This window comes from Ailuropoda melanoleuca, chromosome 2, assembly GCF_002007445.2.
Source record: "Ailuropoda melanoleuca isolate Jingjing chromosome 2, ASM200744v2, whole genome shotgun sequence".
NCBI classification, from domain to species: Eukaryota; Metazoa; Chordata; class Mammalia; order Carnivora; family Ursidae; genus Ailuropoda; species Ailuropoda melanoleuca.
In genome coordinates this window covers 26,939,808-26,956,584 of record NC_048219.1, presented here as the reverse complement: position 1 = coordinate 26,956,584, position 16,777 = coordinate 26,939,808, and the positions used below count along the sequence as shown (strand labels likewise).

The following is a 16,777-nucleotide window of genomic DNA, read 5'->3' as shown; positions in this document are numbered from 1 at the left end:
CCTGATGTGGGGCTCGATCCCGTAATGCCGGGATCACGCCCTGAGCCGAAGGCAGACGCTTAACCGCTGTGCCACCCAGGCGCCCAACCGCTGTGCCACCCAGGCGCCCCTGTTTAGTGTTTTTTAAACCAGAAGGTTTGTGAAGTCATTGCAGTGGGTTGTCAGGTCAGTGTAATGAGTTACGAAAGCATTAAAAAGAACCAGTTAGGATGGAAAATAGCAAAATGTTTTAATTGCTTTATAAAGAAAATGTATTATTTCAAGAATTTCTGTTCTGTGTAGATTTATGTGTGTGTATCTGTCTACCTGTCTACCAGCTTGCAATGGGAAACATTCTATGAGAAAGCTACTGGTTTAGGTCAAAGGTTACAGTTGTATATAACTAATTTACTCAGAATGCCATTTTCCTTAGCAGTTCCACTTCTAAGTATATACCCAGAAGAATTGAAAACAAGTAGTCAAACAAATACATGGACATGCATATTCACAGCAGCATTATTCATTAATGGGAAACAGCCCATGTGTCCATCAGTGAATGAATGGATGAACAAATTGTAGTAAATATATACAAAGGAGTAATATTTAGTCATAAAAATAAGTACGTACATGCTACAATATGGATGAACCTTGAAAACGTTATGCTGAAGAAGCCACACATAAGGGGTCATATAGGATTCCATTTATATGAAACATCCAGGATATATAAATCCGTAGAGTCAGAACATAAGTTGATGGTTGCCAGTGGCTTGGGGGAGTGGATAATGGGAAGTGACTGTTTAATGGAGTGTAAAGGTTTCCTTTTAGGGTGATGAAAATGTTTTGAAACTGGATAGAAGTGGTGGTTGTACAACATTATGAGTGTACTAAATACCTCTGAATTGTTCACTTTAAAATGGTTGATTTTGTTTTGTGGATCTAACCTCAATTAGAAGAACAAAAGACTTTTTAAAAAGTCTCACGTATTTTAGACGATAAACAACCCAGTTCTTTTTAATAAATATAACAAGTAGTTTTTTCTATTATTGTTTTCCTTTAAGTAGCTATTTCTCACCTACATATTGATAAAACAATGTATGTTTTCATTAACTTAGAGGACAAGTTCGACTTTTTTTTTTTTTTTTAAGATTTATTTGTCAGAGAGAGAGAGTGAGCACAAGCAGAGGGAGCAGCAGGCAGAGGGAGAAGCAGGTTCCCTGCTGAGCAGGGACCAGATCTCAGGACCCTGGGATCATGACCTGAGGCAAAGACAGACACCTGACTGACTGAACCATCCAGGTGTCCCAAGTTTGACTTTGTTAGAACAGAACTTTTTTGTTACCTTTCAAATGTCCGTAAGGTTGATAGAAGGCATTCTCTTTCAAGAATGGATTTGTTTATAAATTGGTTTATACAGCTATCCTGATTAAAGTTCCCTCTTAAAGTTAAGACTATCTTTGAGAAAGACAAAGAAGCAGAACGTGGAGAGATCAGAATCTTTAGGAAATTACAGATCTTCAGAGTTCATTTAGTTTAAGGGCAAGAGAATTTTCTGTGTTCTACTAATTTATTATATTCTAGCGTTTGAATTTGGCTTATTTTTGCCACAAGGAGAAATTATCTAGACTTCTAAAACCAAGAACAGATTGTTGGGAATCAGGTTGAATTACTGGAATGAATTGTTTTTTCTTTTGTTAGCCACGGACTTCATGTTGAAGGCATTTGATTGCCCTGAGACAGAATACCCTGTTAAAATTGTGAATACTCCACAAGGTTGCCTGTGGTATAAGAAAGACAACAAATTCAAAATTCCCAAAGGTAAAATGTTTCCCTCTCTAAAAGGAGTGAAATAAGTATAGCAACTCTTTTTCCAGTTTGGTAGCAACCTGTTTCTCTGTGTCTGTCACCTGTCTCCCTTTCCTCCTTCCTCTTCCAGTTGAAGATCTTTTCTAGGCTCATCTGTCATATCCATACTGCGCTCCTGTGCCTTCACAGAAATCCTTGTATACATTACAGATTCTAGGAAATAAATAAGGATTCAAGGCTTAAAATGAAATTGTTTTAAAATATTTTTCTTGCAGTTAAATGAAAGCAGAGCCAGGTATGGGGGCATCTTAGGGAATGGGTGGTATGTTTTAAACATTTTTATTTTTTTTACTTTTTATTTTTTTAAAGATTTTATTTATTTATTCAACAGAGATAGAGACAGCCAGCGAGAGAGGGAACACAAGCAGGGGGAGTGGGAGAGGAAGAAGCAGGCTCATAGCGGAGGAGCCTGATGTGGGGCTCGATCTCATAACACTGGGATCACGCCCTGAGCCGAAGGCAGACGCTTAACCGCTGTGCCACCCAGGCGCCCCTAAACATTTTTAAAAAGAGAATAAGAGTATGCCGAAGGAGATTATTCTTGGACACGCTAGCTAGCCTGTTCCAGCATTACAAATGGGAAATATCCTCCATCGCTCTCTACCATTTGCTTTTATCGTAAAAGAATCACAGTATACTGTTAAATAGACTCCAGAGTTCTTGTCTTTAATGTATTAACCCAAACTGTGTTCCTTTTTTATTTTTTGTTCTTGTGCATAGCATAGGAATTTACTGAAGCAGTTTGGGATTAAAAAAAAAAATCCCTTTGTTCCATTTAATCCAGATCCCTAACCTCAACACAGCTGTTCTGCGGCTCCCAGGGATTCTTAAATTTATTGGAAAGGTGTTTCTTGAATTACCACTGTTTCTAAAAATATTCTTAACATTTATTCAGCTTCTTTGGAAAGTCTGTGCTGTTACTTGCTGTGAGCTTTGGGATTGTTCTTTAGTGTTTTCGACATGTATACCTCTGTAAACATTTTCTCTGACCAAAGCTATTAATGTAGTATTCCTAGGCTCCTTTGTGTTATCTGTTTATGTATCTGGCCTTCCCATAGACTAAAGTGTGCCTTTGGGATACTATTTAGAATGGTAAATATTACTTTTTAAAAGATAACTTCAGGATAAAGATGTAACAAGGATTTAAGGGCTAGTAGTTTATTTCAGAATTTTTAGAAAACGCGATGTTAGGGACATGTGGCAGATGTCTAAAATATTTGAGGCTTCTGGCCGAGATTTTTTTTTTTTTTTTTTTTTTTTTTTAGCGTATATACGTTTCCATCTGATTTCACCTTTGATACAGAAGTCTGCAGCAAAGTAAGCAATTGTCCTCTTTATTGGAAAATATGTTTCTTATTGAAAAACTGTTTTGTTTGTTTCATTCTGAATCATTCTGTCATTTTCTCTATCAGTACTGAGCTGTGCTGCTGATCTGTGTATTTTTTTCTGTGACCCAAATTATTTGTATTGATACTGAACATTGAAATGGAATTGTGGCTGCTCCAATTCCAGCACCCAGTAATAAAACATGCTGTAGTATAGGGTAGTCATAGTATTACTGGATTGAGAAAGTTCTTTAGAAATGAGTTTGGATTAACTTCCAGTCTGTAATGAGAACAAATGCATCTGTTGATCCTGTGTCTAGAAACTGACAAGGAATCTGATTATACTTTGTAGCAAATAACTTATGTATTTATATAGATAATTGCACTGTGGGAGGTCACAGCTTACCATGTGCCTGAATCCTAGGAGGTGCTCAGGAAATGTTAGTGTACTTCTTCCTTTCCTTTGCCACTTGAACTATGGAATCTAACCTGAGAATGACAGGCAGCACTAATATTTATTAATACCACTTGAAAAAATGTATTAACTGCCTCCCTTCCCTCTGATTTTTAATTTGTCAGTCAGAAGACCTGGGCTGCAGGAATGGCCAGAGCCTTTGGGTCAGTTATTTTTATGCCTTTTACATTTAGCCCATTTTTCAGTATAAGCATTAACATTTTATATGTATGCATAACATGACAAAGATTGGGAAGCTCTGCTGAAGGTAGGTGTTCTGTATTGTGCCTATAAAACTGAGCCCTGGGTAAGCTGTATTTACCTTTGAACTACATTCTGGAGTAGTGTAATCACTTTTTTAAAAGTGAAATTTCCTACTCCAAAGCACATTTGTTTTTGTTTATTTCTGCCAATTAATGGTGCTGTTTGCATTTTATATTCTCAGTGTGGTCCTCTTTGATATCTTTGTCAATATCCTTACCCATAACCTTGCGGAGCCAGCTTATGAAGCAGATGTGGCCCAGCTAGAGTATAAGTTGGTAGCTGGAGAACATGGTTTAATTATTCGAGTGAAAGGATTCAACCACAAACTACCTGTAAGTACAAGTGTCCCGTTTTGCTTATAGAGAGATTTAAATTTTGTTTGTTTCCCCTAAAGCACCAAGTATAGAGGCTTATGCATGGGTTGCTATACACAGAAATGTTTATTAATGTGGGTTCTCATGTTTTCTTGGCCGGTGACAGCTGTTCTGACTTGGGCCACACGTAAGAGCAACATACGCACTAATTACTAGCGACGCACGCAGTACAGCTTCTGCTTCAGGCTTGATTTCACTTCCCTTTGCTTCCCTGCAGTTTGTCTGCAGCCAACACTAGATAGGACGGTTTGATAGAAAGTTGTCATTACTTCCAAAATTAATATATAAATGTAATGTTCTCCCACTTAAAGTCACATTTAGGGGCAGTGGAGATACTGAATAAAAAATTATTTAAGTTTAGGGCGCCTGGGTATCTCAGTTGGCTAAGCGACTGCCTTCAGCTCAGGTCATGATCCCTGGGTCCTAGGACCGAGTCCCACGTTAGGCTCCCCCTGCTCTGCGGGAAAACTGCTTCTCCCTCTCCGTCTGCCTGCCACTCCCCCTGCTTGTGCTCTCTCTCTCTCTGTCAAAGAAAATCTTAAAAAAAATTTTTTTTTTAAATTAAAAATTAAGTTTATTTGGAAGAAGAAAATGTTTAAGAACACAAAAATTAAAGAAGAAAAAGAGGAATCATTGCTCCAAATTTCACAGTTATTGAGGATTTTAGCTCCTGAAGGTCCTTGAGTCACCAGTACTCCTACAAATACCTATTCCCAAGCTGGGCCCCTGCTGGTAAAATCCAATGGGAAGCATTCCCTCCATCCCTGCCCCAAAATGTAGTGGATTTCATGCTTCTCTACTTAAAGTGCTTCTTTCTTTTCTTTCTAGCTACTATTTCAGCTCATTATTGACTACTTAGCGGAGTTCAGTTCCACACCAGCTGTCTTCACAATGATAACTGAGCAGTTGAAGAAGACCTACTTTAACATCCTCATCAAGCCCGAAACTCTGGCCAAGTGGGTATACATAGGATCGATCAGCTTATATTTTGAAGGCCTAAAAGTATTTGCCTTTCTGGGGTTAGGTGTGTGAAATAAGGCTGTAGTTTCAGTGCTGTTTTTCAAACAAATTAGAATTGGCTGTGGTTTAGGAAACCATCCATTGAGTTATAGGCCTTCTAAACCTAGCTTAAGTAGCTGTCTGTGAGTAGGACCAAAATAAGCCTACTTACTATACTTAATTAGAGGCTAAATAAAGGTAAACAGGGATGTTTTTCCAAAGTTTGTAAGTAAGTAACAGTTAAAGTGCTGGCTTTGTTATAGCTCAAAATTGCTTTCCTACTGATTTTAGTGTATTGGGTGTTGTGATGAGGTAGTTCAGCTAAATTGCTTAACCCATCACTTATCTGGCATCTGCAACTATCCAGAATTCAGCCAAGTTTCCAGAGGAAACTAAAAAGGCTTCTAACAGTCTGCATAATAATGTTTCAACCCTCTGCTCATAACCCCAGAGCCTTTTATTAGAGCCTGTTCTTTTGTCCAGGGCTAATGGTAGCCTAGATGTACCTCTGTATGAATCAGAAAAAGTACCCCTTTTTGGTGCCTTCTGTCAGCGGGTAGAGCCTCTGTGGGAGGGAGAAAAAAGTCCTCTCTGAGCAGACACAGCCCTTTGTGCACATGACTTGCAAGCCCCTGCTTGACCTCCGTGCTGAGCATCTATAGATGGTAAACAAACAGCACAACCTTATATAGAGGCCCTACTTTTGACACATTTATCTATCTATTTATTTATTTCATGGTCAGTTCTTTTATTTAACTTTTTAAAAATTTAAATTCAATTAATTAACATATAATGTATTACTGGTTTCAGAGGTACAGGCCTGTGATTCATCAGTCTTATATAATACCCAGTGCTCATTACATCACATGCCCTCCTTAATGTCCATCACCCAGTTACCCCATCCCTCTTCTCCCCCTTTTGACAAAGTCATAAGGAGCCCATAAGTGAACAAAATGCAAAAGCAGGGCAGGTGGCAGTTAAGAGACCTGTAATAACTGATAATCTGGTCACAAAAAGTTATAAAAACTAATAACCAAATGTAAGTTGGAAAGGCGAGTTGTCTAGAACTATCAATAGGATGAAAACTAGCCCTGTGTATCCAAGAACTCCTGAATACTACTTCATGAAAATGTGGTAGACTAATAATCATACCTATTTATTGGAGAGTCATTATTTGCTAGATACAAAACCTTTATATGTATGTATTTATTTCTCTCCAAAACCCTATAATGGTAGCCATTACTATTTTTCTTGTTTTAAAAATGAAGAAATTGAGTCACAGATGCTAAGTAACTTGCCAAGTTTAAATAGTTTAGTGTGAGGAGGAGGGGAGTTGGGGATGGTGAGGAGTTGGGGTGATGTGGAATAGGGGTTAGTCTGATTCTGGCCTAGAGCCACTATGTTTACTGTGTTGTCACCACAGTAATAGGTTCCCATAATGCTGGCCTCTAGTAATTAATAAAATGTTAATGGAATTTTAAATAAAAATAGTAATAATTCTGAATTGGTGTGTGACTCATCTGGCAACTAATGTGAAATATTTTATTGTGCAATTGAGACAGATGAGTTGTACCAGTGAGCAAATCTATGTATAGTTTGGTAAATGTAATTTTAAATGGTTTTTGGTGATTATGACATTGTTTCTCCCATCTTATGATAGAAATTGTGTCTCTTTAGAAACACATCATCTGTAAAAACTTAACCAAATCTTTTTTTATCTAAACATTCATTTCAAAACGAAACTTTTTTTTCTGCCCTCTGAATAGAGATGTGCGGCTTTTAATCCTGGAATATGCCCGTTGGTCTATGATTGACAAGTACCGGGCTTTGATGGATGGCCTTTCCCTTGAGTCTCTGCTGAGCTTCGTCAAGGAGTTCAAATCCCAGCTCTTTGTTGAAGGCCTGGTACAAGGAAATGTCACAAGCACAGTGAGTATGAGGTGCTCTGTTCTCTTGGCGAGGTCTGAATGCTGTTGTGGGCTCTGGAATTGCAGTAGTTCTCCAAAAAGGGAAGCTCTGTAGTTCTGACAGGTCAGAGTTGTCCTAGCACAGCCATTCTGATGCTGGGAAAGACTTTCTTAATGAGACGACTGCTGATAATGGACAGGGCTTTGGGTGAAATGGATTTGGTAAATATATGGTATTGGTTATTTGTTGAAGATTGTGTGTGGAAACAACAGTTTAAAGTGGGAGCTCTGGGGTGTGGTGAGGGATGTGTACACACACACATACACACTTTGGCAGAACTTATATATCAAAGTTGTGTGTCAAGTTAAGGAGCTTGGGCTTTATCCTGTAGTAAATGGAAAATCAATGAAGCATCTAAAAAGGGATTTGTTGTTAAGAAAGATGCAGGGACCAGTTATGAGGCTGTTATAAGAATTGACATGATTCCAGAATATACAAGGTATCCAGTGTAGTCAAAGTCATAGAAACAGAAAGTAGAATAGTGGTTACTAAGGGTTGGGAAGATGGAAAAAAGGGGGAGTTGTTTTATGGGTATAGAGTTTCTGTTTTGCAAGTGAGAAAGTTCTGGGGTTCCGTTTTACATTGTAAATAAATGTAACACTGTGGAACTGTACACTTAAAAATAGTGAAGATGCTAAACTTTGTTATGTGCTTTTACCCCCCATCCTCATGTTGAAGCAAAAGATGATGAAGCCTGAGCTTAGGCAAAGTAAATGAAAAAGAAATAGTGAGGTAGAGGATGGCCAGAACTCAGTGACTAATTGGATGTGGGGGTGATAGAGGAGGGAGGGGTTTAAGATGATGCCTGGATTTCTTGCTTGAACCAGTGGGTTGGTGGAGGAGTAGGAAAAATAGGTTTGGGGGCATATGAGGACTTTGTTCTGATACATACTGAGTGGGATAGGTCTGTGGATCTTTTAACTAAGGCCTCTTCCAGCCAAGAATGCTCGTTTGGGACTCTCCCTAAATTATTTGGCTGTTGACCACCTTCCTTCATGGCTTCCCAGTTTCTCAGGACTGGCCCTTTGATGGAATATATAACTGGCCACTCTTGAGACTGGCTGCCGTCTCCTCTCCGCTTCCTCTCTGTCTTTATTCCCCAACCCTCAAACCAGCTTTAGTTTCTTTCCTCCCCACAGAAGTTTAAAAGCTTCAACCCACATAGAGAGGATAGCTGCCTGCTTTTCTGAGCACAGTGGGAGTATGGGCCAGGGGTCCTTTTGGTCCAGAGGTAGTACCATGAATTGCTCCAGGTAGAAACCACTGTCAAGATGAGCTGACACTTCCTTTTATCCCCCATTTTATAGATAAGAAAACAGAAGTCTTGAGAGGGGAGAGGATGCATTCACTCAGTGTTAAGTGTTATTCTGTTGCTCTTTATGCCACGTTTTATATTTATAGACTGAGGTTTTGAAAACACAGTCAAGTGTCACAGAGGACAGAGCCTGGTGGGCTACTGAACAGTTAAGCTTGATCAGGTCACAGTGTACAGGTAAATAGAATAGCAATGGGAGAACAAAGGAGGAGCTGTTCCAGTTGAGAGCCCCTGAATTTTCAACAATCATAATCAATGTGGTTGACAGACTATATCTGCTTTTCTAATGCTAGCCACTGCTTCTTAAAGAATTAGAATATTGATATTAGTTGGTTCTGGTTGAAATTAATGTCAAGAGAGTGTGCTATAGTTATTTTTTTCTCTTTTGCCTCCTAGGAATCAATGGATTTCCTGAAATATGTTGTTGAGTGAGTATTGGTTTATGTTTTCTCTGTAGGAATTGTATATTCCTTCCAGCAGGAGGGCCTTGAGCCACAGCTCAGTTATTACTAAATCCACAATGGATGATACTCCTTGTGGTACGTTTTCTTGAGGCTGGTTATATAAGCAAAGGAATTCAGAAGGGACTGTGGATGGCCTGACCTCCTCTTCACAGTAGTTTGTGGGTGGGGGTGAGAGGATAAAGGCACTGCTCAGTGACCCAGACTCATTCTCTTGCAGCAAGCTGAACTTCATGCCCCTGGAGCAGGAGATGCCTGTGCAGTTCCAGGTGGTAGAGCTGCCTAGTGGCCACCACCTGTGCAAAGTGAGAGCTCTGAACAAGGGTGATGCCAATTCTGAAGTCACTGTGTACTACCAGGTCAGTTGGCCCCTTTACACACAGCCATCCTCATGGCTGAGTACCTGTAGGGTGCTAAAGCCTGGTGGAAGGTCCAAAGTACCTGGGAGTAGTGACCCTATGATTTTTCAAGGCCCTTTTGTAGTTACCTCTGTAGTTTTTATCCTTAGGGTCATTTGTCCTCTTGAAGCAATTGCATTTAAAATCGCTCCTGTTAGCGAAATGGATCATTTTTCAATCATAGGGTTTCATTGAATCATGCAACTACTAGTCCAGAGGGACAGCGACTGAAGAGTGGTTGGCAGTTCCTACATGTTCCCCTGACAAAACCCCAAGTAGCAGGAGGACATTTGTTAAAAAGACAGTTTTGAAACAGAGACCAAAGTAAACAGCCAGGCAATCAATATATAGCAATCAGAATGGCTACTAGAATCATAATTAAGTTTCAAAGCATCTGAGATAAAGGATTTATCACCTGTGTTTTGATGATGAATCTGAGGTCCAGAGTCCCTTACTTGCCTGAGGTCATACTAATTGGGACTTGAATCTGTTCCTTGTGTCCTCAGATTCTGTGTTCTTTCCACACCATTCTAGAAAGGTGGGATGGGGCTTAAGGAAGTTCTTTGCAACAATCTCAGTTGGCTCTTAATTTATGGTTAGTCCCACTTACTTCTAGGACAATGGGGACCTGTGCCTGTCTAGACTGATCTCAGATTTCCTACTGGGGCTCCTATAGTGAGAGAGAGCGAGCACATATGTGTGAGCATGGGGGGGGAGGGGCAGAGGGAGAGGGAGAAGCAGACTCCCCGCTGAGCAGGGAGCCCGATAGAGGAACAGATCCCTGGACTCTGGGATCATGACCTGAGCCAAAGGCAGATGCTTAACCAACTTGAACCACCCAGGCTCTCTGTTCTGAGCTTATTTGAAGTTGAAATGACTACTGTGCCCCAAAGTTCATAAATGATTGGCCTGGCCCTGCTTAGCCCTGTGCACGTTTCCGGTGTTTCAGCTGCTCAAAATCCATGGTACTTTTGCTATTGTAGGCGAGATTTCATATTATAAGACCTTGGCTGTTGAGGTGCTTTCTGTCCATTACCTCTTAGCACTAACTTCTAAAACAAATTGCTTTCTTTAGGGAACCACTTCCCTCCTCCCAGAGAGCATTTTGAACAGGATATCTCCTTGTCTGACTAGGCAGGACTTGTGGGGCAGACAGGCTTTTAGCCTGTTCCTCTAGTGAAGTGGGAAGAAACAGAAATGAGTCTGTTAGAGGAGCCTGCGGGAGCCTGTGGGATGTACCAGCAGCACCCTTGCTTGTTGGCTTCCTGCTCTCTCATTCTAACTGCATTAGTTTGCTACTAGCCAGGATGTGGTCTCCTAAGTGTGGTATCTGCTTCTTACCGACTGGTTTGGGTCCCTGTGTGTGGCCTTAGAAGCTTCTATTCATACCCTTTCTGTCTGTGGTATAGGTCCAGGTACCCTTCATTGATCCCAAATATTTCCTGCTCTTCTCCTTAGGACCTTGAACTGCAAGTACTTGACTTTAGGTTTTGTCCTTTGGGTCCTTTAGGCAGGAGCTGGCAGGTTGGATATTATTGGACTCACCAACATGTTGGCCTGCAGTACTGTGCAAGGGCCAAGAATACAGATGGTCAAGTGTGATTTCTGTCCTCACAGGACTGCAGTCAAGTGGGAAGGCAGATGCATCGACGATTGTTGAAAGTATGGCACTAGAGGGTGTGATCAACTCTTGGGGGAAAAAGAAGAATGGGATGGATACCTGGTTGCCTAGAATAGCTCGATTCTAAAAAAGTCCTGTAAGCCTTTGGCTTTTCAGTTGGTCTGACCAACCTCTCCTTTCAGTCAGGTGCCAGGAGTCTGAAAGAATACACTCTTATGGAGCTGCTTGTGGTAAGTTGTAATAAAGGAGAGTTGATGTGTTCAGGAGCCCTTGACCCACTATGAGGACTGGCCTTTCTGCCTGGGAGCTAGGGACTTGGGACGGGTCGGAGGTCTGTTTGGTAGGTGAGGTGGTTTAGTATTCTCACCCGGTATGAGCATGGACAGGGGGCCTGGGCAATTTAGGAAGAAGGCAGTAAGGGAGGCTGGACTTTGGGGTTATGTGGAACACTTGGGGGTTAGAAATGGAGGTTTCTCTGCTGGGAGGAGTTGGGCTGATGGGTAGTTATGTTGAATTACAGATGCACATGGAAGAGCCTTGTTTTGACTTCCTTCGAACCAAGCAGACCCTTGGGTAAGTCTGCTGGCAAGAGCACTGAGCTCAAATAAAGGTCTGGGGCTTACTTTGCAGGCTGAGTTTTATCAGGTATCCTGACTGAGCAGCCTCTTGGAGCTCGCTGGTCCTTCCATGCTTTAGAGTCATACCGATCGGTCAAAACTTCTAGAATCTGCATCTTGGACTATGATCAGGTTTTTAGTTCGGTCAAGTTTCAAAGATTAGCAAGGAAAAAAGCTAGTGTGTAGTCCTCAGTTCAGGAGATGGGTGGACACCCTAACCTGAGAATGAAGTAGATGCATACACATTTGTGGGTTTCCTTGCAGGACCTCCAGGTCCAGTCAGGATGTGGAGAAACCCCTCCCACTCATGTCTAGTTTCTGAGGGCAGGGCCCTGGGCACTACCTGAGTTCACAGAGCTTTTCATTCTGGCTGTAGGTACCATGTTTACCCTACCTGTAGGAACACATCTGGGATTCTAGGATTCTCTGTCACCGTGGGGACTCAGGCAACTAAATACAAGTGAGTAGACGGGCCCAACTATTATTCTTGGCCTGGAAAGTGGGGGTTATAGGTGCTTCCTTAAACCTCAGGCAACTCTGACTGAATAGGGTTTGCTTCACTTAGTCACAGCTGTGGGGGGTGGGGATGGAGGGTGGGTCATAGATGGCCTGATCCAGGATGGATCGGTAATGGTTCCGGTGGTCCTAGAGGGCTTAATTCAAGGCCTGTGGTGTCCTGTGGTCACTGTGCAGGGCTTGCCAGTGTTTCTTTTTAGGCAGGCCTGAGGACAAGAAAAGCAAAGATGCCTGACCTGGCATTTATGCTAGAACCAGGGTACAGGCCTTACTGGTTCTCAGCTCTGGAGAAGCCTGGGTTGTCACTGCTTCAGTGTTGAGGATATCAGGAAGTTGGGCTAGAGTTAGGGGTTGGGTTCTTTTCTGTTCTCTTCTCTCACTCAGCTTAGGGGAAGAGTACTGAGGCCTGGAAGAAAATACTTGTCTCTTTCCTAGAAACATGCCTTAGCCCTTTTTCTCCTTTGCATTCAGCTTGAGACCAGGTTTCTTTTTTTTGGGTACAAAATGGTGGTTTTATTAAAGCATGGGGACAGGACCCCGTGGGCAGGAGGAGCTGCTGCCTTTGCTGACTTTTAATTGATGTTTTGTTTCAGTTCTGAAGTTGTTGATAAGAAGATAGAAGAGTTCCTTTCTAGCTTTGAGGAGAAGATCGAGAACCTCACTGAGGAAGCATTCAACACCCAGGTGAGTATGCTGGCCTGGTCTTTTGTTCCTTTGGCCAGTTTTTGAGTTCTGTAGCCCTACCTTAATGTGACCATAACGTCTTCCTAGCTTCATCCCTCCCCATCCTGCTGGCAGGTCCCAAGTGAAGGGATCCTAGCAGGTCACAAACCAGACTGAACAGGGTCATGTGTGTTCTGGGGCAACTGGTGTGATGCTATACCTGAGGGTCTCTCTTTTTGGTGGAATAGGTCACAGCTCTGATCAAGCTCAAGGAATGCGAGGATACCCACCTTGGGGAGGAGGTGGATAGGAACTGGAACGAAGTGGTGACACAGCAGTATCTCTTTGATCGCCTTGCCCATGAGGTAGTAGTAACACAGTTTTGAGTATCAGAGCCCTGATCGGGACTCCTGATTTTATGAGTCACAATCCCAAGTAAATCAATATTGTGTGGAAGAGAGCAGACCCATTTTGTATTGGTACTGTTTTGTGTAACATAATTGTTTTATGTTTTATATTTTATATATATGTATAAATATATTTATAAAATTATATTTATACATTTTATATTTATTGTTTTATATTTTGTATTTATATTGAGGCTCATTACAGGATTTGTGGAGGAAAAAAGTTTCTATTTAAAGAAAATTGAGAACTTCTGGTCTTTATTGAATTCTTCTCCAGATTTATTAATTCTGGGTGTTAGGTCTTTTTGACTGCTTCTAGCCCAAAGTAATAAAACCTACAAAAAGAGCTCTGGGACCTACAGTCTAGCGCTCTCCGATAATATAACCCCATGTGGTAAATAACAAAAGGATGCTGAGGCAAAAGGATCTTTTAGTTAGAGGTTTCAGCCCAGCTCATAAGGTGCTCCAGTTTTCCTATTAGAAGACAAACTTCTCTTCATTTGTTTCAATTGTTACTGTATTTTCTCAAGCCAGAGTATGCCTGCCTCAGCACACGCCCGAGAGGCAGCACTCAGGTGCTGGTGGGCTTTGGCTCCATGTGTACTACTCAGCTGTAATTACAGCATCTGCTACCCTTTCTTATTTGCCAGGGTTAACTACTGCTATGAAACACACAAAGGTGTGTTACAGAGGCTCATTTTCATCCTTCTCTGGAAGGTTGAGGGCAAGCTGAAACCTGGAAGAATAAAGTGGTATGCTCAGTGCTAAGCAGAACCAAAGAAATCTGCCTAGGGTGTGTGTTAGTTTAATAACAACCTTTTCAGAAAATGCACTGCTAGTCTTTCATATCTTGCTTGCTTTCTTCCCTTCCTCCTGTAAGATTGAAGCACTGAAGTCATTCTCAAAATCCGACCTAGTCAACTGGTTCAAGGCTCACAGAGGACCAGGAAGTAAAATGCTCAGCGTTCATGTGAGTATAGTTAACTAAGCTGTAGCTCTGTCCTTTCCAGAGCAGTCATTTAGCCCAGTTACCATTCCCTGAGCTTGGGTTGGGACTAGAGATTCTAACAGGTCTTTGCCCCATCTGATCAGTGTGTTTCTCACCTCAGGTCTTTGGCTTCTTTCAGGTCGTTGGATTTGGGAAGTATGAGCTAGAAGAGGATGGTTCCCCTTCTGGTGAGGATTCAAACTCTTCTTGTGAAGCAATGCAGCTAACCTACCTGCCATCCTCTCCTTTGCTGGTAGACGCTACCATCCCCATTACTGATATCAGGGCTTTCACATCGACGCTTAACCTTCTCCCCTACCATAAAATAGTCAAATAAACTGCAGTCTCGTTGGCCTGAAGCATTGTGTATTTAAAAATATGTTTGTATTTTAAGAAGTTACAGTATTAGTGCCACTGAATTTTTGCACTATCAATCACAGAATTTGATTTATGCTCCTCCTACGCCCCACATTGTGACTAACAAAACCAAGGGTTAGTATAGCAGCTGGCAGATAGAAAGCAGAAGGGTGTGCAAAATGTGACCAAAAAGCTTGCAGGAGCAGTTTGAGAAGCCCTGGCCCATCCTGGTTCTCTCAGAGGGAGAACCTTGAGAGGACCTATGTAACCGATGTCTTAGTGCCTAAATGCTAGGTGCTAATATGTCTGTCTGTTTTTTTTTTTTTTAATGTAATGTAATGTATTTTTAAATAAATAAAGATAGCTAGATAGTTCTGTAATGCCCTTCAGAATGAGCCATTTGCTGCTGTGGCATTCTTTCTTTTTTGTTTCAGTATGGGGTGGGGACCTAAAACCCCCTTCCTAAACCCTCTAAGGCAATAAAATATTTTTGGATAAAATGTTGGGAGCCCTACGTGTACTGTACTGTATAAGAGTTCAAGGAACTCTGGAGAATAGCATAGTGGGGGCTAAACACAGAACACAAGAGTATGAGGGAGGGTTGAGAAAAAGGTTGGACCCTCCATTGTTTTAGGAGAGTCCTTGTATAAAGCTACTTAGCTCCTGGATTCAGGGTTGCCAGGTAATGAAAGAAACACATTTAAAAAAAATTTGGAAAAATTACTTTATGAAGCCTTAAGAAGCACTGAGTATAATTAAATATAGTCCAGAGTTAGATACAATTTAATAGTCCAATTCCAAAACAAGTTGTTATAGGTGAGGCCATGAAATTTCCTAACACTTGATTTTAATACATTGCACTAAGTTTCTAAAACAACTCAGAGAAACCAATATTTACAGATGGAGTATTTATGAAAAATCTGGCATTAGGTATATGTGTGTGTGTATATGTATGTAGAACCCAAGATTAAATGAACTAGGAACAGATGTATATCTTAACAGCCATACTAGGTGTGCAAGGTTTAAGACCGGGATTTATAAATGCTTTTCAAAGCACAGGGTTTGGGGAAAAAAGCAGACATCTTGTTTTCAAAACCTGAAGTNATTCTCAGGACTGAAGTCAAAATTGTAACTGCCACAGAAAAGGAAAAAAGGGAAGCTTTTCTTGCTTTAATTGTTCATCTGCATCAGAAAGTCCAGTATCCCTGAGATAGGAACCACTGCAATAAGAAGGGAGTGAATAGGTTCTCCCAAAGGAAGATTGTTGCTTAATTATGCCTATTGCCCTGGTCGTCAGGTGTAAACTTTGCATTTCCCAACCTAATGCTTGGCAGCACCAAGACGTTTCAGTAATGGTTCATCGTAAACCCAACATTCTCCATCTTCATGAAATAACTGTAAAAGAAAACGGAAGAATTCAGTTACTCACTTGCTTTGTATGTCTACAAAGAATATCATGCTTTTTATTTTTTTTGTCTTCTCCCCTCATTACGCTGAAGTGAGTTTCAGGCAGGGACCAGGGCTCATCTTGTTCATCACTATGCTCATTTAAAAATGGTACTTCACTTCAGCATTCACTGAAATGAATGAATGACTTACAGCTCAGGGTAGAGGCGGAGCAGCAACTGGGAGGTTGGGGCAGGCTCCCCAAACAGGCTTACCCTTGTCTCCCACTGAATTTCCTTCTCCTTCCTTTCCCGAGCTTCTGCTCTTTGTCTTTCTTCAAGTCTATGCTTGGCTTCGGTTGCTGCATCAATGTCTCTGATTTTTAAGTTGAAAGTGACATCCTTCCAAAGGCAGCGGGATTCATACTCATTCTGATCTTCCAACTTCCTCACTTTCTTCTTAATTATAGGCAACTTCTTGGTATCTATAAAAACTGCATTTTCCCCTGTTGCATATTTTACATACATTACACCATTCCATTCCCCTTCAACTGAGCAAAAAGACTTCTTGTCATTTGGAGAAAAATCTCAGCAGTAATTCTGTGCTTCTTGCCCCCATAGAAAGGTTTAGTGTGGAAGACGATATTTGCACTATAGCCGGTTTTGGAACAATTGATATTGCATTCTCCGCCTAGTTCCACCCAGGGCACTGTGAGGATAGACCTGTAATGAGTCAGTCTGTAATCTGGACACTAGACTGTAAGTTCCTCAAGGGCAGACACTGACTTTTTCTTTCCTGGCAAACACCAGGTGCTTTTGAAAG

General features: G+C 41.2%; 2 protein-coding genes across 7 annotated transcripts in view; one reads left to right on the top strand and one right to left on the bottom strand.

The window, feature by feature from the left end:
* The window catches only part of NRDC (nardilysin convertase), an 87,025-nt gene extending 72,454 nt beyond the window's left edge, over positions 1–14,571 (top strand). For 2 of the 3 annotated variants that reach the window (XM_002915720.4, XM_002915721.4), the window contains 14 exons: positions 1,675–1,794; positions 3,108–3,159; positions 4,067–4,217; positions 5,088–5,215; positions 7,025–7,187; positions 8,938–8,969; positions 9,223–9,361; positions 11,204–11,251; positions 11,542–11,594; positions 12,015–12,098; positions 12,748–12,838; positions 13,066–13,182; positions 14,105–14,194; positions 14,352–14,571. In XM_002915720.4, coding sequence (XP_002915766.1) covers positions 1,675–1,794; positions 3,108–3,159; positions 4,067–4,217; positions 5,088–5,215; positions 7,025–7,187; positions 8,938–8,969; positions 9,223–9,361; positions 11,204–11,251; positions 11,542–11,594; positions 12,015–12,098; positions 12,748–12,838; positions 13,066–13,182; positions 14,105–14,194; positions 14,352–14,549 — 1,466 coding nt within the window. In that variant the 3' untranslated portion in view covers positions 14,550–14,571. Of the gene's footprint in view, positions 1–1,674; positions 1,795–3,107; positions 3,160–4,066; positions 4,218–5,087; positions 5,216–7,024; positions 7,188–8,937; positions 8,970–9,222; positions 9,362–11,203; positions 11,252–11,541; positions 11,595–12,014; positions 12,099–12,747; positions 12,839–13,065; positions 13,183–14,104; positions 14,195–14,351 lie in introns of those variants that run through there. The other variant, XR_002141996.2, reaches the window with a different exon arrangement.
* Positions 14,572–14,880: 309 nt separating this feature from the next.
* The window catches only part of OSBPL9 (oxysterol binding protein like 9), a 169,924-nt gene continuing 168,027 nt past the window's right edge, over positions 14,881–16,777 (bottom strand). For 3 of the 4 annotated variants that reach the window (XM_034652487.1, XM_034652495.1, XM_034652502.1), the window contains 2 exons: positions 16,231–16,366; positions 14,881–15,964 (listed from right to left, as the gene is read on the bottom strand). In XM_034652487.1, coding sequence (XP_034508378.1) covers positions 15,890–15,964; positions 16,231–16,366 — 211 coding nt within the window. In that variant the 3' untranslated portion in view covers positions 14,881–15,889. Of the gene's footprint in view, positions 15,965–16,230; positions 16,678–16,777 lie in introns of those variants that run through there. The other variant, XM_034652508.1, reaches the window with a different exon arrangement.